General features: G+C 30.4%; 1 protein-coding gene across 4 annotated transcripts; it reads right to left on the bottom strand.

Moving 5' to 3' along the window:
• Window positions 1-12,527: 12,527 nt before the first annotated feature.
• LOC111026852 (ubiquitin carboxyl-terminal hydrolase 7) lies at window positions 12,528-22,782 on the bottom strand. 4 transcript variants are annotated; one of them, XM_022305008.1, is made up of 23 exons: window positions 22,345-22,782; window positions 20,961-21,080; window positions 20,165-20,349; window positions 19,841-20,056; window positions 19,209-19,352; window positions 18,940-19,125; window positions 18,789-18,869; window positions 18,627-18,717; window positions 17,424-17,616; window positions 17,199-17,352; window positions 16,935-17,132; window positions 16,607-16,825; window positions 16,251-16,542; window positions 16,061-16,185; window positions 15,900-15,988; window positions 15,672-15,839; window positions 15,449-15,614; window positions 15,246-15,385; window positions 15,073-15,168; window positions 14,871-14,994; window positions 14,727-14,798; window positions 14,575-14,665; window positions 12,528-13,500 (listed from the first exon to the last, which is right to left on the bottom strand). In XM_022305008.1, exons 1-23 carry the CDS (start codon window positions 22,406-22,408, stop codon window positions 13,397-13,399), a joined length of 3,318 nt encoding a protein of 1,105 aa, XP_022160700.1. In that variant the 5' UTR covers window positions 22,409-22,782; the 3' UTR covers window positions 12,528-13,396. The 4 variants fall into 4 exon arrangements, with proteins under 4 accessions (XP_022160700.1, XP_022160698.1, XP_022160702.1 ...); XM_022305006.1 differs by having other exon boundaries at window positions 16,607-16,828; window positions 22,345-22,781; XM_022305010.1 differs by lacking the exon at window positions 22,345-22,782 and adding an exon at window positions 21,497-21,568 and having other exon boundaries at window positions 16,607-16,828.
• Window positions 22,783-24,218: the final 1,436 nt, after the last annotated feature.

Below are 24,218 nucleotides of genomic sequence, written 5' to 3'. Positions count from 1 at the left end.
AACAAATGATTTATTTGATTTCTATTTTAATGAAATTATAGGTGAATCGGAAGTAATTCAAATTATATGGAACTTGAAAGATGAAACAGTCGCAGGTTTTGATGGTGTTGGTATCTATCTATTAGAATGCAAAAAAAGTTTAGCTTATATTATTGTTTAACCTTAAACATAGCCGCATTGGTAGACACCTATATATTTTACAATCAACGGAATAAAATATAAATTATTTCCTGGTAAATTTGAACTAGTAAAAGTCAAATCTATTTATAAAAGTAGAGATAAACAAATCAGAACAAATTATAAGCACATTTCTATGTTGCCTACCTAATATGTAATTTTTCTAAAATAAATGAAAAAATTGTAAAAAGATTTGGGTCCGATTTAAAAAAGTATATGAACTACCATCAATTGGGTTTTAGACACGGTATTGGAATGGGAAATTCCCATAACATTTTAAAATGAAACTAAGTTTATTTATGACTTTATGCATAGGCGTGCGCAGACTTTGTTCGCAGAGTATGCGGTTGATAAAATGTGCCCCCCCCCACAGATATAAATGCCTCTAAAATTAATGTTCATGACTTTGTACTATAAACTAATGGTCAGTACTTTATATTAGAAAAAATAGGGTTTTCAACTTTTTTTGATTAAAAGTATTTTTTTTTTTTTACAAAAATGTTTATATAAACAATTCTGAACATTATACATAATTGTTGTAATTCAAGCCTTCTCTCTAATGGGTGGATAGGCAATTTGATTACAAACGCGCGGTAAAGATATTTTTATCAAATTTGACTGTCGCGTACTCGCGTCTATTATATTCTATAGTATCAACTACTCAACTATTATAAACATAATATATTACATTATATTTATATTATATTAATATTATCAGTATTTAACACGGTTAAAGATGTACTTGGATATATTAAAGGTAGGTATATCTTAAATCGTGGTATTTAGACATCCATAAGTTAAATAATAGATGTCACAATAGAAATAATCATCATCATTTCTAGGAAAATATAAAAAGTAAATACCTACCTACACTAAAAATAAAACCCATATTTCCTATTATTGAGAACCGTCCAAAATGACTCATACTCCAATTGCCCATACTCCATATCGATATCTCATTACCATTTTATAACTCAAATTTTATAATTCAAAATTATGAACTGAGACATTGTTCATGTGCCCCCGCGTCTGGCCGCAGGGTATGCGAAGACATTTACCCTGCATACCCCGTTCACACGCCTATGACTTTATGAGTCACTTAACAAATATAAAAAAAACACTGGCAATATTTGTGAAGGTCTTTGATTCCGTTGACCATTCCATACTTATTAATCAACTGTACCTTAACTTGATATTAAGTTCTCATTTCTGAACTTCTTTAATATGTGTAGTATCGTTAAGCTGACGAAGAAGACTTATACTTTTTTTATGTCAGCTTAACGGTCCATTCAGAACCAGAGCTGCCATCACAAACTCTCTCCATATATTAATCTGATACGCTGTCTCTAAGGTTGCGTTCTAGTCTATCATTACTATATCTTTTGAAACTATATCAATCCATCGGGTTTTGGGTCGTCCTAGGGGTCTCGTTTTATTTATTCTGTTGACTAGCACATTTACTGCAACCTTCCATGTATGTCCGAACCATTCTAGTCGTTTCCTCCTCCTAAAAGAGAGTATGTCTTGCCTTTTATACAGCCCCTTTATATTTTCATTACTTCTTCTTTCGTATGTCTGTACTTCTGGATTAAAGATTGGTCCACATATAGTTCGTAACACTTTCCTTTCGAACGTGATAAGTCTTTTGCTATCACCTTTAGTCAATGACCAGGTTTCACAGGCGTATGTTATCACAGATCGAAGGTAACTATGGTATAGTAGTATCTTTGATTCTCTGAATGGGATAGCGCTTAGATCTCGGGAGTTTGATAATACTGAAATAACATATATTTTCACTAGTGATCCGTTGGTTTATTTCTATATGCATATCATTTTTGTTGTTGATGGTCACACCCACCTGAGTACTTGAAATTATCAACTTTTTCAAATTTATAATTATCAACTTCTATGGAATCTATATTGGAGGTCTTTTAATATAATTTCCTTACTTGTATTAATGAGTTGGTGAGTTTCCTCTATGGTTTCATCCATTACCACAATGTCATCTGCATAAGCTAACATAACTTGGTCATTGCTTATCTACAGGGTTCGGGACTTATAGCACTTAAAATCATCAAAATAAGCGCTTGAAAAAGCACTTAAAAACATGATTATAAGCACTAAAATAGCACTTAAAATTTTAAAAAATCACGAAAAAAACTAAATGCAATTTTTCTTTATTACATTATTTTAACACTTTAAATCAAAAAAAAAAAAAAATATGTTACAAATATCAAATCTTTTTGAGTAGGTTAGGTACTTCTTATAGATTTTCTGAAAAATAAATAAATTTTTTTTAAGAATAACTAAAGAAAAATTGATTAATTTAAAAAAAAATGTATTTTAAAATGTTTCTTACCTTCTCTATTGCATTGAATAATTAGATGTTTTCTTAAATTTTCAAACTCAAAAGCCCTTCTGTTGTTTGATAGTATTGTTTTAAATGCCGAAAACGAACGCTCAACATCTACGGATGTGATTGGCGCGTATTTAAAGTATACGATATCGTCGAATTCTAAATAGTTTTTTCTATGGCAAAAATGATGCATATTGCAAAGACGATCGAACCGATTAGTAGATAAGCACACAAATGCGGGTCCCGGTGTTTATTACTGAGAAATATGATACAAAGTAGAAAAAATATTTTTAATTCTAGCCTTACCAGTTACCGTGGAAAAAAATAGAAACTAACTAAAACTTCTAGGTTTACGTGTCATAATTAAGAAAAACTGGTCAAAAAAGCAAAAATTATCAAAATAACTTGAAATAAGCATTTTTTTGAAAAATCGCTGAAAAAAGCAAAAAAAAGCACATTCAAATTTCATAATTGAACGTGTTGTAACATGACATACACTTCTATAGCACTCTGCTACATTTTAAGTCAATCCATAAAAATAAGCAAATGCTATAAGTCCCGAGCCCTGCTTATCTACATCCTTCGATCGTCGTTTGCGTCTCTTATAATTTTTTCGAGAGCCAAGTTAAATAAAGCAAGCGACAAGGCGTCTCCTTTTTTTAGGCCAGATTTAACTTCAAAAGGATCTGAGATGCCTCGCAAAAAGCGCACACTGCATACTGTGCTTTCACAGCATGTTTTTATTAGATTCACGTAGTTTTTGGGTATTCCTAAAATTGCTAGTTCCTTCCGAAGCTCTTCTCTGTCTACACTACAAATACGCCTGTTTGTAATCCACAAAGACTAGATGCAGGTCCTTTCTGAATTCGTAATATTTTTACATTATTTGTCTTAGTGCGAAGATATGGTCTATTGTGGATTTTCCTCTTCTAAATACGCATTGGTTATTCCCAACTATTTTTCGACATACGGGTTTCTTCTTTCTAATATCAGTAATGTCAACATTTTATAACATGTGTCCAGTAATGAGATTCCTCTATAGTTCTTTGCTTAAGTGGGATTTCCTTTTTAAATATTGGGCATACAATTGCAGTGTTGACGCACTGTAACGGTGAATTTCTATTTCTAGCTGACCACGCGATACTCGCGACGTGCAAGGAAACAATACTAGGGGTGACAGGAGGTAAGGGTATCATACGCTGCTACAATAAAAGTACAATCGACAGTAAGAAAACATTTTATCTGGCAGTGGTGATTTGACAGCAACCACGGACTAAGATAGTATGGTCTGGAAACGAACAGGCGAGCGGGTGAAGGGGAGCCGGGCCACTTATGGAATGGAGTAGGCTTGTGCGGGGGAAAATGGGGCAAGTGCGAATGTAGCGCTACCACGGACTAGGATTGAACTATTAACTATTTCTATTATTTAATGTTATTTAAAATTTATGCAATACATTTTTGATGTCGTAAAATGGTTTTGAGGGAAAATAGATTCTGGATTTTTAAAAGGTAGGGTTAATAAGTACACATGTATATCAAAAATAAGCGATTTATTTATGGTTCTCATATATAATCATAGTTAGAGCGCGAATCGTACTTGCCCCATTTCACCCCGCACAAGCGTTCGTTTCCAGTAATCCAGTCCATACTATCTTAGTCCGTGACAGCAACTTACTGACGGCTGGACTGCGGCGGCCGAGAAGGCGAGAACCAAGGGTCAACCAGGTTGAGACGACACGGCTACCACGGCCCAGCTTGTGTTGGCACTCCTGGCGTCCGTTGCGCCAGCGCGTTTCGCGCTCGCCTCACAGGTGAGTGAAAGGCGAAGGACAGAAACACGCGGGCCCTAAGCTTCGAGCGATCGCGGACCTCGGCGGGTGGGCGATCTAGTGGCACACGTCTTGACGTGACAGCAACGGGGGGCCGTGTAAAGCACGAAAGGCGCCGATGACACTCGTGAACAGCGATGGCGCGGTGACAAAGCACGACGGACAGTCCACTCGGCCCAGCAGCGCGTAGAGACGCACACTGGCAAAACGGGACCACGAGGTCGACCAAAACGAAACAACAAACGGTAGACGTTGACAACGACGGAAGTCGAGACACACTCACGAGGTCAAAAAGGCAGGATGTGCAACAGCACCACGGAAGCACTTAAAAACGTGATCGGAGGAAAGAGACGTATAACAAAACCGAAACAAGAGGGTGTGAGAGCCACTGACCAGATCAGCATGGACGTGGGTTGGGAACTGGTTGTCGGTTGACGAGATGACGACGATGATAGACGACAGTCTGTACGGGATGCGTATTTCCCGATCCTAGTACATTTCAGCGCGGGGGGCGGAGCCAAAACCTTTCTGCATGATGTATACATGTTTTTACCGATCGTAATCTGATTCAGCACGGGGTGCTGAACCCTTATAGGGTTCATAATTTTCGGTGAAAGACATAAGCGCCAAAATGTGATAAGAAAAAAAAAATCGTACCTTACAAAAGCGCCAAAATCGTATTGTACATAAGCGCCAAAATGAGATGAGAAAAAAAATCGTATTTTACAAAAGCGCCAAAATCGTATCGTATATAAGCGCCAAAATTCTAGGTACCTGTGTGCTACGCAGTGGCGGCTCGTGCCTAGGTGTGCAAGTGTGAGCTCACCACATATATTAATTAGATATAATAGTGAAAATGTATAATAATAATGCATTTATGTATAATAATAAATTAATTTTAACAAATATCTGTTTAACTGTATTTATTATATAAAAAAATTAAATTTTAAAAACAAACAAACGACAATTATTATTATACTCCGAATTAATATTTTTTAAAGTACTTAATATTATTTTCTAAAACTGTATAATCTCAAAATTAAAAATGCTAATAAATATTTTACTAATTACATTTATGCTTAAAACAGACTAATTTTTTTAAAATAAACTTTTGCAATAATTACACACCGCCTACTTTGAACACCACGAGCCGCCACTGGTGCTACGGTTAAAAGATATTAAATAACAGATAATATTATAATTAGAACTATATCGATCAAAAACTCCAAACGTTTAATCTTAATCGATAAATGTATTATTTTACAAAAACTCAACCAATTTATTAAATTTATATTTATTGCATGTATACATACCTATACTCATATTATATTTTAACAATTTATTATTGAACATTTTTTTAATGTAATATATCATATGAAATAAAATATTAAATTTGGCGCAAATGATAGGTCATTATTATACCTTTGGCGCTTATGCCATGTGTTAAGTACAACAGGTATACAATATTAGATTGGCGCTTATGTCATACAAATTTTGGCGCAAATGATAGGTCATTTTTGTACCTTTGGCGCTTATGTCATGTAGCCATAATTTTAATATAAACACTAATATCAAATATTAAATTTAATTTTACATACATTGTTTTATTATCAATATTTATAGTTGTGAATTAAAAAAAATTAATAGATACATATTTTTGTTATAACGTGTGTTCGTCACATTATATTATAGTCGTAATATAAGACATATCAGTAATAATAATATAAGTTAAATATTTTTAATCAGGCTAATTACCTGTTACATAGTGTTGTTGTATTACGCTGTGTAATTACCTAATATAATAAATTTGTATTGTTAAATTATCTCATAATGTTTCTTTCGACTCAAGATGATGGTATCAATATTAATAGTTATGGCTTGGTAGGTACGAGGTACCATATGTAGTATAGGTATTACTGTATGTAGTAGTATTTTTTTTATTTTGTATTTATTAATACGGCATTACGGCTTCAACATTAAAGTCATTAGCCAGGAACAAAACATGTTTACAAGTTATTTACAATCATAATATTTAAATAAAGATAATATAGTATACTGTATAGTACAAGTATATGTAACAATAGTATATAACAATTTAGATTCTATTATATAGATTGGTTATTTTAAGGAATGTTATTAAATTGTAGTAGTATTATTTCAACCAAATTTTATCTTAATAGTTTATAACGATTATGATAGCAATTATTTGTGTGTACAGGGTAACTATCAAACTCGTCTTTAAAATTTACCCAAATAAGATAAAATTGTAAATATCGGTTAGTGTGTTTACTAAGTTCTATGTGGCATATATATACCTATTTATTGAGGTAATTTTAATTAAATATATTGTCAAATGTGGATGTTTAATTATTAGATACTTCATTAAAGTAAAAATGGATGTAAGTCAAATTTCTTAGTTTGATACATGTTGTGTTGTTTTAAATTGTCATGTTAAGACTTGTGAACACTTTAATGCTGTGTTGCGGACTGTCTTTGATATTAATAAGGATTTATCAAAACTAGTTCTAGATTGGATATTTGGATTAACAAGTTTTCAGAAAAAACGTTGACCAACTGGATTGTGTCTCGTAAAATTAAAAATCCCAAAAGATTTTTGTTTAAAAAAATATACAAATGTCAACATAATGGAAAAAATAAATCAAAAAACATGGAATTGAAAACACGTAATCGGAATCTAAAATGTGATGCTACTATTACAGTATTACAATTTTGGTCAAAAAAATTACGAAAGCTACTATCAAAAATGATAATTTGTTAAAAGGCGGCTTCAATACTGAAATAAAGGTAAGACATAATACTAGATATATATTGAATCAAAACCAAAAAATGTTATAGTTAATATTAATAATAGTCTGAAAATTTTAATAAAATATATAAAATATAAATTGTTTATTACATTTTTCATGAAATATTTCAATTATAGCCTATAGGTTAGGTACCTTCGTACAATAAAGTATTTTATAAAATTAGTTTTTGGTTCTACGCAAACTAGGAATCTAGTTTAGTTTTATAAATTTATACCTTAATCCTATATTAGGATTTCATTGATTAATATATTATTATCATACAATTAGTATGTACAATACGATTGTTGGTAGATGCATGCATGGTATTACCATATTATAGGTAATTACTAATTATTTTATTTTAATTCCGTATATACATTAATTTTGAACATCAACATTCAATTAATGTTGGAGAGGCATACAGTTATTTAAGGGTTAACCAAAAAACAAAAGACTAATTCTTTGAGTATTTTAATGTGGGAAAGAAGCCTGCCAGAAGTCGGGCATTTCACGAATTGAATTTAGCTAATGACAATGATTTAATGACCGATTTTTCTTTCATAAAAACCCTAGCTAATTCACAAATAAATCCCAGGACACGTCAAATTTACACTTTTTTTTTTTTTTTTGATCATAAAAGATCACGACACCAGCGTCTTTTAAGACGTCGAGGGGGATTGTCTGGAAGTGTACGTGATGATAAGTGGGAGATAAGAGGATTTTGGTGTAGATGTAATTTTTTGTGTAATTTAGAGTAGTGTTGTTTAATTAGTTGTTCAACGGTTTGTATTTTTAAGTCCTTGTGAAGTGTGATATTAGTTACGTACCATGTGGCAGATGTTATGAGACGGAGGGATATGGACTGGAATGCTTGGATGGTTTGTAGTTGGGACGGTTTGGCACTACCCCAAATTTGAGACCCGTAGGTCCATATGGGTCTTAAAAAAGATTTGTATATTGTTAATTTTGAATTTATAGAGAGTTTTGATTTAAGTATTGGGCGAAGTATGTGTAGACGATAATCTAACAATTTTCGTTTAGATTTAAGATGTGGGCCCCAAGTTAGTCGTTTGTCGATTGTGATTCCTAGATAATTAACCTTCGGTGTAATAGGAATATCAACACCTTGTAGTTGAAGGGGTGGGGAATTTTTTTTTTTTAGTGTGAATGGGACATGAAATGATTTTTCGGGGTTTATTTTGACTCGCCATGTTGTTGCCCAGATACTTATTAAATTGAGGTGGTTTTGAAGAGCAGAGGAAGCTATCTCAGGATCTGTGTCGGAAGTGAGAATGGCTGTATCATCTGCATAGGTTGCAATAGTTGTGTTGTTTGTTGTGGGAAAATCAGATGTATATATATTAAACAGGTCAGGGGAGAGATCACTACCTTGAGGGACTCCAGCAAATACTGGGAAATGTGGAGAGGTTGAGGTGCCTTGTCTAACTGAAAATGTTCGGTTTAGAAGATAAGAACGGATTAACAAATAGTAAGGTGCTGGGAGGAATTTTTTTAACTTATAAAGCAGACCATCATGCCACACGCGGTCAAACGCCTGCGCGACATCTAGGAAAACTCCAGGGCAGTATTTTTTGTTTTCAAAAGAGGATGCTATTTTGTCAGTGAGACGGTGGATTTGGTGTATTGTTGAATGACTAGTTCTGAAACCAAATTGTGAGTGAGGTATTATATTCTGTGATTTTATTATTGGTCTTATTCTTTTCAAGATAATCTTTTCAAATATTTTTCCCAAAGTAGGAAGAAGACTGATTGGCCTGTAAGAAGATGTTAAATGTTTTGGTTTATGAGGTTTGTGTACGAGAATAACAATGGAAAACTTCCATGTTAAAGGGAAGTAAGAGAGCCTCAACATGGAGTTGTAAATGAATGTGAGTAAAATAATTGTTTTATTTGGTATATGTTTGAGCATTTTGTTTGAAATTAAATCATATCCGGGCGATTTTCCTATTTTTAGTTTGTTAATTATTTGTTTAACTTCATTCGGAGAGGTGTGCTTTGCTGGAAGATTCATAGGTAGTGGACTATTTAAAAAGTTTTTTATTGTGTTAAAATGTTCAGGATCTGGATTTATATTTGGGTGAGGAGTGAACATTTTTGAGAGATGGTTCCCAAAAAGATTGGCCTTATCAATATCTGAAACAGCTAGTACCCCATTCGGATCATTTAAAGGAGGAATTTGTTCTTTAATTTTAAGCAGGTTTTTCGTGGTTTTCCACAGAGAACCGTCTTGGATGGTAAGAGATTGATATTTTTCCTGAAAAAATTCTGATTTGTATTTTTGTATTTTTTTTTTAACTAAATTAGATAAATTGTTGTATATTCGTTTGTCGGATGGGAGGTTGTAATGTTGCCAACGTGAACGTGCCCTACGCTTTTTTAAAATTAATTCACGAATATAGGGAGGGAGAATGTTGTTGTTTTTTGAGTTATTTGGTATATTTATAGCATGCGATGAGTTGAAAATAGCGGTCTGTATAGATGTTGTCAAGTTTTGGACTGCCTCCTCTATTTGATCATTTGTTTTAAGTGAGATATTTAAATTGGTGAGATTTTCTAAATGTTTGGAGAAGTGGTCCCAGTTGACAGGTCCTTTAGCTAAAGAGGGATGAGGAGGAAATTTACACTTTAGATTATGAATGGCGGTTAATCACATAATATGTTATTTATATTTAATATTTATACATTTTGTACCTATATAATATAAAGCAGACTATATAGTCTTTATATAGACTTTTTAAAAATATTTAAATTATATAGTTACCTACAGTTTCCTAAATATTGTTATTTTAAGAAGTAACATTTTGGTAATAGAACAGTTGAAAGTATGTATATAGTCTTAAAAAATAAAAAAGTCGAGTATGAAGCAATTGGTATTGAAATGCTTGTAGACGATGAAAAACAAAATGTTGCTATTATTACTCCAATTATGAGGAGAGCTCATGGAACGGACTTTTCAAAAGATATCATTTTTGTTGACTCAAGTGGGTCATCTGACTTAATAAATACAGTAGTTACATTTTTGTTTGGATCATCCAAAATTGGGGGCATACCTATGGGCTATATGGGCGTGGTTCTTCATACTGGTAAAAGCCAGGACAATTATATGTCAGCATTTGAACTTCTTAAAAAGCTTTGGCCCTAATGGATTTGATGGAAGGGGTGAAGTGAACCTAACGTGATTTTGACGGATGATAGCATTGCAGAGAGAAAAGCATCGCAAGCATGTTTTCCAAAATCAACCTTGCTCTTATGTACATTCCATAATTTACAAGCAGTTTGTCGCTGGGTTTGAAACAGTAGTCACCAAATCCATAAAACTGATCGAAAACATTTAATAAATATATTTAGAAGTTATGTATGCCACAAATGAGGATGAATGTATGAAATAAATGAGCAGTCTTAAAACGGATAGTTGTTCAAAAAAATACGTTAATTATATATATTAAGTAGACAAATTATGGAAAAGAAATACGGTATCGGTATGGTGCTTGTGTTTCCGTTCTAAATTGACAATAAGAGGGAATAACACTAATAATATTGTTGAAGCTTCAATTCGGATATTTAAAGACATTGTACTTGAGAGACGCAAAGCATTTAATATGATAATTTCAATTCAATTTGCGATTTGGTCACAAGTCACAACTAACAAAGATTTTTCAATGTTAAATTTAAAAAAAAAAACTAATAGTTATTTGGCAAAAATACAAACGCCTGCTCAGTTATCAACTCTTTTTGTCAATTCGGGTAAGCGGAGCACGAATAAAAATATAAGTGTACAACCAACTGCAATCGCACATCGTATAGATAGAGCTGGACTCACTAAAGAGTAAAGGATCTAAACGTATTCGAGCAGGGCGCCCATCTAAAATCGAAACAATTCAATTGAAAGAAAGTCAAAAGAAATTTAGGAGCAAACAAACTCAATGCAACACATTATTAATATTACATTTTTATACAATAGCACTGCATGTACATTTTATATTAATAGGTTAATGACAATTTTATACCATGACGCTGTGCCCTGTATGTATAACGTATTCAATCACAGGAAGGTTTTAGACAATATAGTGGCGTGTAACATAGGGTCCAAGTATTCCTCAGGCAACACCTTAAATATGGGTGAGTGGGTAATGGGTATTGATGGAAGAAAAATAGGATATATTATAGGTCACCTAAAATTATTTTAGCAACACCAATTTTTTTATGATTAACGACACTGGGAGACACCACAATTCTGAGATAAGACTATCTGTCAGCTTATTATATTACTAAATAGGTAGGTATATTCTATGATATTATTGTGATTAGAGTAATTTATTTTACTAAATAATTGGCATTAGAAAATGTCTGTGTGAATAAAATATAAAAATATACCTACTCTTTATGTTTCAGGTGCCCATAAACATTTGTAAAATTATAAAAAAATAACTAAAATCGTTATTCTTGGTTTAAATATACGATTTCGTCCAAATTTGACCTTAAAATTAATAAAACTGTGTTTATACATTTTTGGTTACAGAATTAACTATACTAAATGCAACGTTATTTAAAATTTAAATCCTTAGCCTTTAAAAATTTAAAGTTGAACGTTTTGAGTGGTTAGCTACAAAATAATTTGGAAATTTTAAATTTCATAAATGTAGTCAAAATTTAAACTTTAAATGTTTATAAAAAAAAATCGTAAATACGTATTTTTAATGTTTTTTAACTGTTATTGTAACAATATATCAGGATTCTCGTATTTAAGCATTTTGACCCAATAAGCAAAATGTTTATGATATTTATAGAAAAAAAACTAAAACGAATGAAAATGTGTAAGGTCATCTTAAAACGTGACAAAATATTTTAAAATGAAATTCCGTTTTGAATTTCCAACTCGAAATAATTTGCAAATTTTCTAGATTTTGAAGTATTTTATATCATAAATTCAGACGGCCTTAAACAAATAGAATTTATGCTCTCAACTTTTTTTTTAATTTCCACTAACAACTTATGGGGAACATCGTGTTAAATTTTTAAGTTATTAATTGAACTATTGCGCACATAGACACAAAAAATAACTAAAAAAACACATCATTGTAAAATCAGTACATTCATCGCTCCGCGCAGGATCTAAAAAATATGTCAACATTAAACTGAATTCCCAGTTATAATTTAGTGCATAGCATAATATTGAATTTTGAGTTTCAAAATGAACCTATGCAGTAATTACTAACTCTATTACCTACAAACATTTTTTACGTTTATTTTTGATTATATAGCTAGTGTACATTACAAACTTGAATATATTAATATAATTTTGAATTTATTACTGGAAATGATAAGAAATAAAAACAATTCTGTTGGCTAACAATGATTTGTCATTTTAATTCTAAACGTAATTTTGTTAGTAATATCACTAATATAATTTAAAAATAAATGAACAAAAAAAAAAAAAAAAATATAAAAACAAATAATTGAATTTATTTACACAATTACACTGCCTTTAAAAAATAAATAAACATTCTGCTTCTATATTTTAAAATGATGTAATAAATAGGTCTAATTAGTGAAGGTTAACAAAATATGTTACACCTAACAGTAACGGATTTACATTGTAATGGTGGCAGCAATATATCAATTGAAACAATATTTTTAAAGTCAATTTTTCGTCAACAATATTTTTAAAATCCAAATTAAAAATAAATGTCCAAATACTAATAAAGTAATAACACAGAAATTAAATCAATACTTAATTTGTAAAGATAGGACAATTGAATAGTCTCGATGTAAATCTGTCACTTAAACACACTTACTAAATGTTTAAGACTGTTATTCAACATGATCAGGTATTAATATTTTATAATAGCAACATTGAATATTGTTTTGAATGTCTGAATGAAGTTTTTATAAAATATATTTTATAGTAAAATTGAGTTTGTAAATATACCATTTATATTTTGTATTTAATATGAATATAGTAGTATTTATAAAGTACTATGATCCGTAGAATAAAAAATAAAAATATAGTAAGTACCCTTTTAAACATTTAAAAGTTGTTTTAAAACCAAGCGGAATTATACATAAAATAGAATAGCAATTTTAATCAAACGCAAAAACACACATAGGTAAAAAGGTTTATCACCAGTATATCATCTTGACATTACTATCACACGCTGTAGTTAATTTAAAAATTATTCAAGATATTAATGTGTACGAATAAATTTTCAGTTATAAATTTTAATAGCTTTTTCTAAATAATTTAACCGTGTGCGTTTAGTCTTATTTGGATGTTCCATGCCCAACCATGGTCGTTGGCCCTGTCCTTGAGCTGAAATTCATAAAAATTAAAAATAAACATATATTAAATTTATTAACATAATAAATTTATTTATATTAAGAAAATTATTTTTCCATACAAAGATCAATTTTTTAACTTGACGAAAAAAGAATACTTTAGTTTCATTCATATATTTAAGATGGCAATTTTAAAATAATTAGTAATGTAGACTTGACTTTCTTTTTTTAGATTAAGTTGGATAACAAGTTAACTGCCTGGTGTATCATAAGTAATACACATCAAACTTTCAATTATCCACCTTAATATTTTACTTATACTAGCCAATTTCACCTTATGTATCATAGAAGTATTGAAGTTTAATAAATAAAAGTTAATAGTTAATAATTTAATTAATTATTTATCAGATTGAAATAAAAAAATATCTTAAAATAACTTAATTTACCATCCTCTACAATTCATCCAGATTATACTAATATATATTGATAATGGTGGTAGATGCATGCAAACGACTTAAGGTAAGTGGAAGCTTGATTAAAAATTTTTCCTCTAAAAACATCAGGAAGTGGATAAATATTCAAGGTTCTACAATCAAATCTATGTTTATTTTAGTCTACAATGTCTCATCCAATTTTAATAAAAAAACATGAATTTTGCCTTTGCAGGATAGAAGGTATTGAGTGTATCTGTTATTGGGTACTGGGCAAGTCACTATAAAAGATGATATAAATACAAATTTAGTGATAAAGCATAGTATATGAACTATGAACATAGTAATTCTGAGCGAAGGAGATGAGTGGTTTAGCACCCGATCAGCCAAATGACTCGAGTTACAGTCTCGTCTTGTTTTGCCCCAATGAAACGACTAAATATGAGGGAGACAGTGACATTAAGTGTAATTGACGTGCAATGAGTGCTATACACACACAAGTGTCAATAATTAATTGTCGATAATTAATGTGTACAATATAAATAAATGACTAGCATGTTGAAATTGTTCAGTTTTATTTTAGATAATATCAATGATTGAATCAGTCTAAATAAATGCATGTTACAGTTAACATATAACCCTCCTATCAATCATTTAAATAGTTTTAAGAAACTTACAGGTAGGAGATGCTCTAAAATCTTGTAAGCTCATAATATGAGTATCAGGAATAAAAGTTGCTCTGACTCCTTGGCAAATCGCAAATTTATACTAAAATTAAAAATTTGAATTAAAACAATATTTTTTATAAAGTTTAATAGAATTAACACACTTTTTCCAGCTCTTTGTCTGGAATACCAGTCTTGTTAACAATTCGCTCTTTTACATCTGCTAAGGTCTCTTCCTGAATAATAACATAATACATTAATTTAATTATGATATACTTCAATATCATTTAAATTAGCCTTTCACTTACGTGTATAATTTTAATAAGAAAAGGAGTACCAAAAGTGGAGTATACTTCTTTTGAAAAATGATTAACAGGAACTAATAATTCATTATCACTAAGTTCCATTTCATCTATTGGCACTTCTTCTACTCTATATACCAAAATAAAAATAATTCAATAAATTAAACATATTATAAATACGATTTTTTAAATATATTTTATAATTTACCTATAATATTTTGCTGGGAAAACTGTTGCAATGTCGGGCATTTTCACTCCAGGATTGAACCATTTACTTATTTTAGCTGACATAATTTCTAGTGTTCTAAAATGTTTATTATGTATTTTAGTCACAATATTAGGACAGATAATAATATAATATGATGTTTTCAAATAACAAACCTGAACTTTCCAGATCCTTCGGGTGATAATTCTACACTGCCATGTAATACTTCATAAAAATGAGAACATGTGGTATCATTCTTATTAAGATACAAAATTATTTCTCTTTCGTCTTTTAATTTGGGACCACACCAAATAATCTGCAAAAGAAATTTTAAAATGTATTCAATGAAGACTTCTTCTTTAACAAGCTTTGAACTTACTTTAACAGGCTTCTTGCTTTCTAACTCATCAACTGGCATGTGCATTTCCTGATAAAAGAATTTTTTAGGATATCGTTTTCCGTAACTATTATTTGTTATGAGCTCTCGAATTGGTCCATTGTATGAGTTTTTAATTGGTTCACCAGGACATTCCTTTTGACCACTGCTAAAACAAGAAATATGAAATATCGAAGAATGCAAGAAATACAATTTTTGAACATACTTAACACTAAAATAAATCTGTAATTTGCGTTGATCAACAGATACTCTTTCAGCAACTGCTTGTAACATATCATGGTACAGCATCAACATAGGTAATCCCAAGGTAAATCCAGGATCGTTAGGAATAAGTTTATCACAAAATGTTATATACACTTGAGAACAAATATTTCTGAATAAATAAAAAAATATGTCATTTTATGTTATTTTTTTTACCATTAATTAAACTCACTTAAAATGATCCGTAACAGAAAGATAAGTTTTTACAAGTTCTTCTTTTTGATAGATCAATATCTCTCCATAAGTTGAAGTCTGAATTATCTTTATATAAAAATGTATTTGTTAAAATGAAGGTATAATTCTTAAAATGAAATATATTATTTGAATTCATACTTCACAAATTGGATCATCAAGTTTAGTAATCTTTTCTATTTCATTTTTGTTAGTTTCTTTATAAATTGCAAGTTTTGTATCTTCATCAAAACCAGCTCGTTTGTTCATGATGTTAATTAGAGAATCTTTAAAATAAATACAGTTATTTAGTAATTTTTAATTGATATTATTTACAAGAAAAATTGTTTACCTAATGGTGTTTCAAAGTTTGCAAAATGGTAACCACAATAAACCAACAGCCTCTCTTCTGGTATAAACAATTTGAAAAAAATCAGGGACTGATTACTTCTATCAAAAGGCATCAATGAACTAACACCTGGCTCTACTAACTCTAACCAAATATTCCACGTAGTTGATGAACTATCGTGTAAGTCTTGAATAGTTTTTAAAGCATTTGCTTCTCCATCAAGATACATAGGTCTCAAAGATTCATGTTTACTAGGAATAAGTGGCCAAATTCTAATTTGATTCGATTGATATTTCTAAACAAAATAAAAACATTTTAGGTTTTTGAATACATTTGAAAATTTTTTTTGATTTACTTACAAAAGTTTCTGCTAATAATTGATGGACTTCTTCTAAATTATTGTTTTTTTTAACTTTAACCGTTCGGAAGGTAGGTTGATCCAAATCAAACAAGTCTATCCCCAAATAACTATCAAAACAATCTTCCAAAAAAACTTGAATATTGGTATATATATGTAAATCATTTCGCTCTTTTCTTCTTATCGTTTCAATACGTTTTTCATCTTGCAATCGTTCTACCAACTAAACACATACAAAATCATCAACATAATACCCTAAATATAGCATAATACATTATATTCATTAACTAATTTCTATTAGATAATCATTAATTAATACTTTTACTAACCTCTTTTGGTATATCGTTAATAGTAACTTCCTGCAGCACATTTTTAAATTCAGAATCACGAATGTAAACCAACATATATGCATTTGTACATTGCTTTATTGGCATCATATTCTCGTCTCCATCATTGCCGCCAAAATTATGTTCTATAGCTTCTTCTTTAGGACATCTTGAGACAACATCATCATCAAATTTACACCACTGATGAAAAAATAATAAACATTTGATATTTTGCACAATAAATTAAACATTTTATTGTAAATCTACCTTTCCGTCGCCTTTAGGGTTAATGAAAACAACATAATGTCCACCATGATTATCTCCACTATGAACAAGAACTGCATGCAATACATAATCGGCTGGGGTATCTTCTTTTACTTTTAAATACTGATCCAAATTAATTTTATCATAGAACTCAAATCTATAACAATTATGTTGGAATTAATAATATTAAAATTGTTTTTAACAAAAAAAAAAAAAAATTTAATTTACCTATCATTGAATTTAACAGAACTATCTGTAACTGGATCATATTGAAATCGCATAAGGTGTAAATAAAAAACAGGAGGGAATGATGCAAATATAACTCCCTTTTCAGCATCTTGTAAACCATATTCTCCAGCATCATATTTGTTGTCACCATCCAGTATCTCAACTTGTATATAATCTTTGAATGACTCATAAACTTTAAGAATATAAAAAATATTAAATAATATAATGCCAGGTTGCAAGAAAAATCACTAAACATTTATCAAATCAATAGTGAGCTAATGGTCCCTTTAACATAAATATGATTTAGTGGCCCATGATTGGTCTATTAAATTGTATTGGACTGTTAAATTTTTAAATTTTTTATTCCACCTGTTATAGCTATATTTATTTTATTGAAAAGTTTAAACCTTTATTATTATTTATTTTCATTTACTTTGCAAATGGGGAGGGAGGGGTGGTTGAATTTGGTTTACGTTAATCACAACAATTTGAAAAAAAATCTGTAAACATAATATTAATTTTTAAAAAAGAACCATTTACTTATCACTAGAGCGCGGGTTTGTATGCATTCGCATATTAATTCTGGTTGATATCTTCGTATGATATGCTAAGTGAGCACAAAATTTGTTTCAAGACATAGCAATTTAAGCAATGAAACATATAGTAAATGCAAATACTTGCAATTTCCATGTTTTTTAAACATTTTAAAAGTATTTTCTCTTGTAATATAAGAGGAGTAAAATAATATTGTATTTCTGATTTCAATTACTATAAAAATGTATGTAAAAATTAAAATATTAATTGATTTTTATTTTTTCCTCAAGATTAAAACTACCACGAATAAACACCATGATTTTGGTAAGTAAATTTCTTAGTAAGAAGGAAAAAAAGTATTTATAGTAGGGTTCCACAATTTTAAATGTTTTGTTTAGAACATTTTAGTGCACACAAATATATGCACATTTAAGATTTTTTAACGCATAGGTATATGGTTGGTTTTTAATGCATAGAAATCTGCGCCCTACTCTCTTCACTAACCAGTAATAAATAACATAATAATAAGGTGCTTATTTTAGAGCTACAACTAATGTTCCTGCGCATTTTTCTTTTAGTGTGACACCTAGATCGTCAGTTAAGCATTTCAAATGCATCGGAAAGCAGCTATGAAAGAAGCCTAAAAGGAGATATTTATAACTAACTTACTGTTTTTTTTTCCTTTTATATTGAGCTGAATGTCATAAAAAGTTTCAGTTCGCTTTGAAGAATAATCCACATTTTTACAATTTATATATGACTGAAAAAAATATAATAAAAATATTTCTGTTGAATAAAATTTAAGTTATAGAAAAGTTAATTTTTACTTACAATCATTTTACCCTCGAATAACTTAGGTATAGTTCCTTCAACACATGTGCCTTTCATTTTATTTTCCAATTTATCGAGCAACTAAAATAAATATATCAAAAAAATTAATTATAAATTAAATACATTTTTTAAGACAAAATATTATACATACAACTCTTAAAAATTCTTGAACATCATGTTGCATAAATGAATCAAGAGTATCCCATCCAAAACTTTTAGTTAATTTTTTTGTTCCCACAGGTTTGTCATAAAACTGAAGCTCATGGAATACTCGTTGTAATGCTAATGCAACACTTTTATTGCTATCATCACTTTCAGTAGGCATTTTGTATACAGCCTAAAAATTGTATTTGTGATCAAATGTAATATTTGCAAATAAGATAAGTATAAAATAACTATGAAATTTAAAATTATATTAACCTTGCGTAGTTGATTAGTGAAATATAAAGCTTGTAAAAGTGAGTTCATATAGCATGTGGCACCTTGATTTTTCAGACCTACATATCCAGTATGTTTTTTAGAATCCCAACTTACACCATGCGGCGCATCAGCTGTTACAGATACCTGTTGAAGGTGAGTTTATCATTATTAGTATAATTTTCTTTCAGCGATAAAAAAAAATTGAGATTAATAAATGTTTTATACAGAAATTTTTTTTCTCATTTATGAACTATTAATCATTTAAGTGAGGGAAGAAATTAAGCATTATTTTCAGGATCTATCCTTTTGAAAACAATAAATATGAATTTCATCAAAATTTTAATATACAAATTTTAAACCATAAGATAATAAAAACGTAGACAGAAAAAAAAAATCAGTATGATAATAATCGAGAAAATTTAATCTAATAACTACATTATTACATTCTTAGAATACATTATTAGAGCAATTTGAATATTAAAGTGGAAAATTTTTCTAAAATGAAGTAGCGCATAAGTATATACTTGCTTGTATAAGTTAAAACAGAACAAATTTATTTTTAATAAATAAAAAACAAAAGCAAAGTAAAAATAATAAAATATTGGATAAATATAAATAGTAAACAAACTCACTTCAAATATAACTGTATCATTTTTAATAAACCCTTTGGATTCATCCGTTATGTCTTCCCAAGACATGAAAAAACTAAATCCCCAGTCATTTTCTTTTGGGTAGAACAGGTGTTGTATTTTACGTTCAACATTAGCGATACCCTCTTTTTGCGATATAACACGAAGTTCAGCACTTGCGTTAACGCTCCAGGAAGTATTTTCTGAATCACCATTACACTAATTAAAAAATAAAAGTGATTATGGAATTGTGGTAATAACTATAATTATAATAAATTAAGATCAATACTACTGATTGTGAATAAGATATTAAAAAAATATACATACTTGAAGAAAAAAACCAACAGAAGGCTGAGGAGGTTTAGCAGATCGATTGTCTTGGCTTACTCTATGCATTATCATTATTTTCCATGGAAGATCACGAACATAACAAGGAGGTGATAGTCTTTGTTCCTTAGATTTACTGAAATTTTCAATTTCAAATCTAAAAGTTGCTTCTGGTCGTGCATTGTCTAAAAATTATTCCAAGTTAGTTTATTATGACAGTAATCAGTAGACTAAGTTAAATTTACAATAATAAAATTTAATTAATTAATATTTAATAAATATTAATATCTTATTAAAATTAATAATTTTACAGTAAGCAATAGAGCATTTAAAAAGCACAATTAAGATTATTTCTATATGCAAAAGAAAATGAATAAGAATAAAAAGGACGAAACTTAACGATATGATACAACTCAATTCATTATCAAAAGATTCTATGTCTCAAATAAGAGTAACCTCTGGCAGCAGCCAGGGGCAATGTATCAACTGTCTACCTTGAATTTAGTTAAAATTAATATAATAAAACAAATTTGATCACAACCAATAATTGCCAATACAATTTGATAGAAACTGACTTAATTAACGGGTGTAATATAATAGAACGTGAAAAACATTGGTCACCACTCGAGGTTACTCTTATTTGATACAGAGAATAGTTATCAAACAAATAACAATTTAAAATTGTTATAATATTTAGTACTTAATATTCTGTCACTTAGTACGAAAATGCGTTAAGTAAATAAACAATTAACTGAGCTAAGTGTCAAATTATTAACAAAAAACTAATACTAGTTACCTTCTTCCATCTCGACATCAGTTGAAATAATGGGCATTGCTTCAGGTCCCACTAGATCATTAAGGGTTGGCATCACCTGAGAGTTTCCCAACACCAAAGGTGATACTTCATTGGTTATCGCTAAAAATAAACAAAATATACATCATTATTAATCAAATCAGTTATATTTTATCATGATTTGTTAGGTATATGTTAAATTATAACTTATAACTAAAATATAAGTTGAAAATTAAGTAGAATAGGTACTGCAAAACTTTTTTTCTTCATATTTATCACTTATAAAACATCATAGTATAATAATGTTAACCAAAGTGATGCCTCGTCAGTAATGAAAGTTCTTAATATTTAAATAATTCAATTCAGGTCAAGTAATTGTTAAAAAATAATGGGTATTATTTTAGTTTTAATATTCAATGATGTTACTTTAATATATTATTTGAAAAACCCATAAATGCATATGAAAACAGATCAATAGAATTTAAAATTTAAGTATTACTTATTTAAAATAAATTTTAATGGATATTTTATGTTCTTACTATATGATTAATTTAGGAAACCAACAAGATTTAAAATAAAATATATTTCGATTATAGATGTTTCTTTCCCTTGGTGATATTTTCACTGGCAGACAAAATACTTATATTAATTCCTATTAAGTTATCATAATGATAACAGACAAAAATAAGTCATTAATATTGAACATATGATAAAAAATCCTACATTTACGTATTGAAAATGACTAAAAAAAATTTCAATTGTAAAAGCTTTTCTAAACTCTACCGTGTAGTTCATTTTTTAAATAGATTATTGTAATAAAGAAAAACCGATCAATACATACACTGTAGTAGAATTGGCTTTTGTAATTTGAGATTAATTTAGAGAATGCTGATTCAGTAATTAGTGATCACACTACAATATAAAATTAAAAGAACCCAAAACTCATACTGATAACAAGCAACTGAAATTAGAAATATTAAAATGATGACTGCTTAGTACCTATCTACGTGAAATCAAGTATTGTAAATAATTGTTGAAAGGTAGGTTGTCAATTTATCATTAACTAAACAAGTAATTTTTTTTGTCTCTGTGAATACGGCAATTTTAGCACAAAAGCATTAGTGCGTCATCACGATCGCCACCCTACACCACTCCGACTGAACAAAAAAAATTGAAAAATGCCCAGAAAATGCAAAAAACCGCGGGGAGAATTTTAATAATTTTTGACACGAGTCGACTAACCGAGACGAGTAGAGGAAATCATGTCATCGAAGTTATCGAGGGCTTACGAAACGGATAATGAGCTATATGCCTATATATGACTAAGTAGGTAAATAAACAAAATATAACAACAGTAGCTGCCGAAAAAACGGCTGCGGCTTCATACTTTCAGTGATGTCCATTTCTTCCGGAACGTCATTCTGACTGTCCCGTTCGACCATGTGGTTCATAATACGGGGCAAAGGACTCGTTTTTGACTTTCTGTTCTTGTTTCGTGTGCCAAATGGAGTGGCGGTGCGTTTGTGTTCCGATTTTTTGTCGGCCAAAACGAACTTGACTGGCTTGCTCAGTGTACGCCCAATTTCTGCGACCGTCAGTCACAACGGCACGTGCGTCGAATGATGTACACGGCGATTTTTCGGCTGGCGTGGGGCGTCAGTAACTGACTCCAAAAAACTGTACATTAAATAATAAATACCGCGGACACCGCGATATGCAGTTCCAATTTTGCGTCGGTAACGACGGCGGCGGACGTTCGTTCACGTTACACGGGTTCGGTGCGGAAACGGAATAACAAACAAGATGGCCGTACGTGAGCACCGACACCGTGCCATACATCATGTCAGTCTTGCGGAAGGTACATTGGAACGGTCAGTGCGCCCCAAAATGACTGTGATAACGACTGGTAGGGTACTAGGGTGGGCGCCGGACGGTGGACGATGAAATGACGAGCCACGAACTCGGAAGATGCCGGCGTACGTCGCGTACGAATGTACGATGAACATTTTAACATTTTTAACCGTCTGACGGTCTGACCTTTTTTACTTTTTTGATCTCCGCGTGTTACAACTCTCAACTCTGTAAATACTGTTTGTTTGTCTATAGTACGACTGTACAAGCTATGGTATTACCTACTATCTTTCTTGGTGTGTAACACAGACCATAACGATGTTTTTCACCACTCGTACCTAAAAATCATTATATACTTATATACTTATAGCGTATCTTACTATCTTAGTTGATGCCTAAATATGGCAATTGGCATATAATATTAATAGATACAAAATATAGTATTTGTCGCTTGTAGTTATTTGTGTCGGTGATTATATGTATATCACTTATAGGTTTAAGTCTTGTAGTATCATACCGAATAGGTATATCTTAATCGGTGAATATTATAGGACATTTATTATTGTCCCTATACAAAGTAAAATAATTCAAAAACTATACGTTTAACTTTGATTTTGACACTTCAATATTTTCTGAAAAATTATAATTTTAAAAACCAAATCCCAATAATCATTTTTGAATAAATGTATTAATAAATTAAAAAATTGAGGGGCATGCTTGGTGAAACACGTATAGTTTCATAACGGACGTGGAAATTTCCACCTCATTAAATTATAAGTATAACTATTAATACTATTTAAGTTTTTAACACTGTTTGCACCTGTCTTAAATCCTTCCCCGTTATCGTGGATATTGATCATGTAGAGCAATTATTTATGAATTTATCAAAGGGTTCTTTCAAATTATTGATTGGTGCTGTTTATTTACCTCCAAGCTCTTCATTTCCGTTACATACAAGCCCACACTTCCACAGTAGAGAAAGTAATATCCTCTTCCGACCCATCACATATCTTGCTGTGCTGTGTTTTCACATAAATTGGACTAGCAATATCTCACTGTCTCAGGCAAGGATTTTTAGGTTTTAGCAACTTATCCACAGTGTACCATCTTGTAGACTCTTTCTCCTTTCTTAACCTCTTCCAACTCAATCAGGTACATAACTCTCATGGTGGCCATCCACCATTATCTATTAAATATCGTCTGGAGTTTTATGATCCTCAGCCAACTACCCACTCATTTCGTGACTTTAAATCTGATGATTATACTGCTATGTTTCATTTTCTTTGTTCGTTTGGTTCGGAAGATACCTTCTCGTTGCTCGGCCTAGAAGAATCTGCATCGTTATTTAATTAATTAATTTGCTGAAATAAATGCCTAAGTTGGCTTAAGTATAGAATAATAAATTAGGAA

Source organism: Myzus persicae, unplaced genomic scaffold (assembly GCF_001856785.1).
Source record: "Myzus persicae strain clone G006 unplaced genomic scaffold, MPER_G0061.0, whole genome shotgun sequence".
Taxonomy (NCBI): Eukaryota; Metazoa; Arthropoda; class Insecta; order Hemiptera; family Aphididae; genus Myzus; species Myzus persicae.
Note: the sequence above shows the minus strand (reverse complement) of the source record. Positions and strands in the feature narration are given on the sequence as shown.

Excerpts from the sequence above, each read along its gene's own strand:
- LOC111026852 (XM_022305006.1), bottom strand. The coding sequence starts at position 22,408 with ATGAACCACATGGTCGAACGGGACAGTCAGAATGACGTTCCGGAAGAA. Across the intron at positions 20,350-20,960 it reads TGATGTCGAGATGGAAGAAG|ACAATGCACGACCAGAAGCA; the intron begins GTAACTAGTATT and ends AATAATTTTTAG. Across the intron at positions 18,718-18,788 it reads TATTCGAGGGTAAAATGATT|TCATATATAAATTGTAAAAA; the intron begins GTAAGTAAAAAT and ends TATTTTTTTCAG.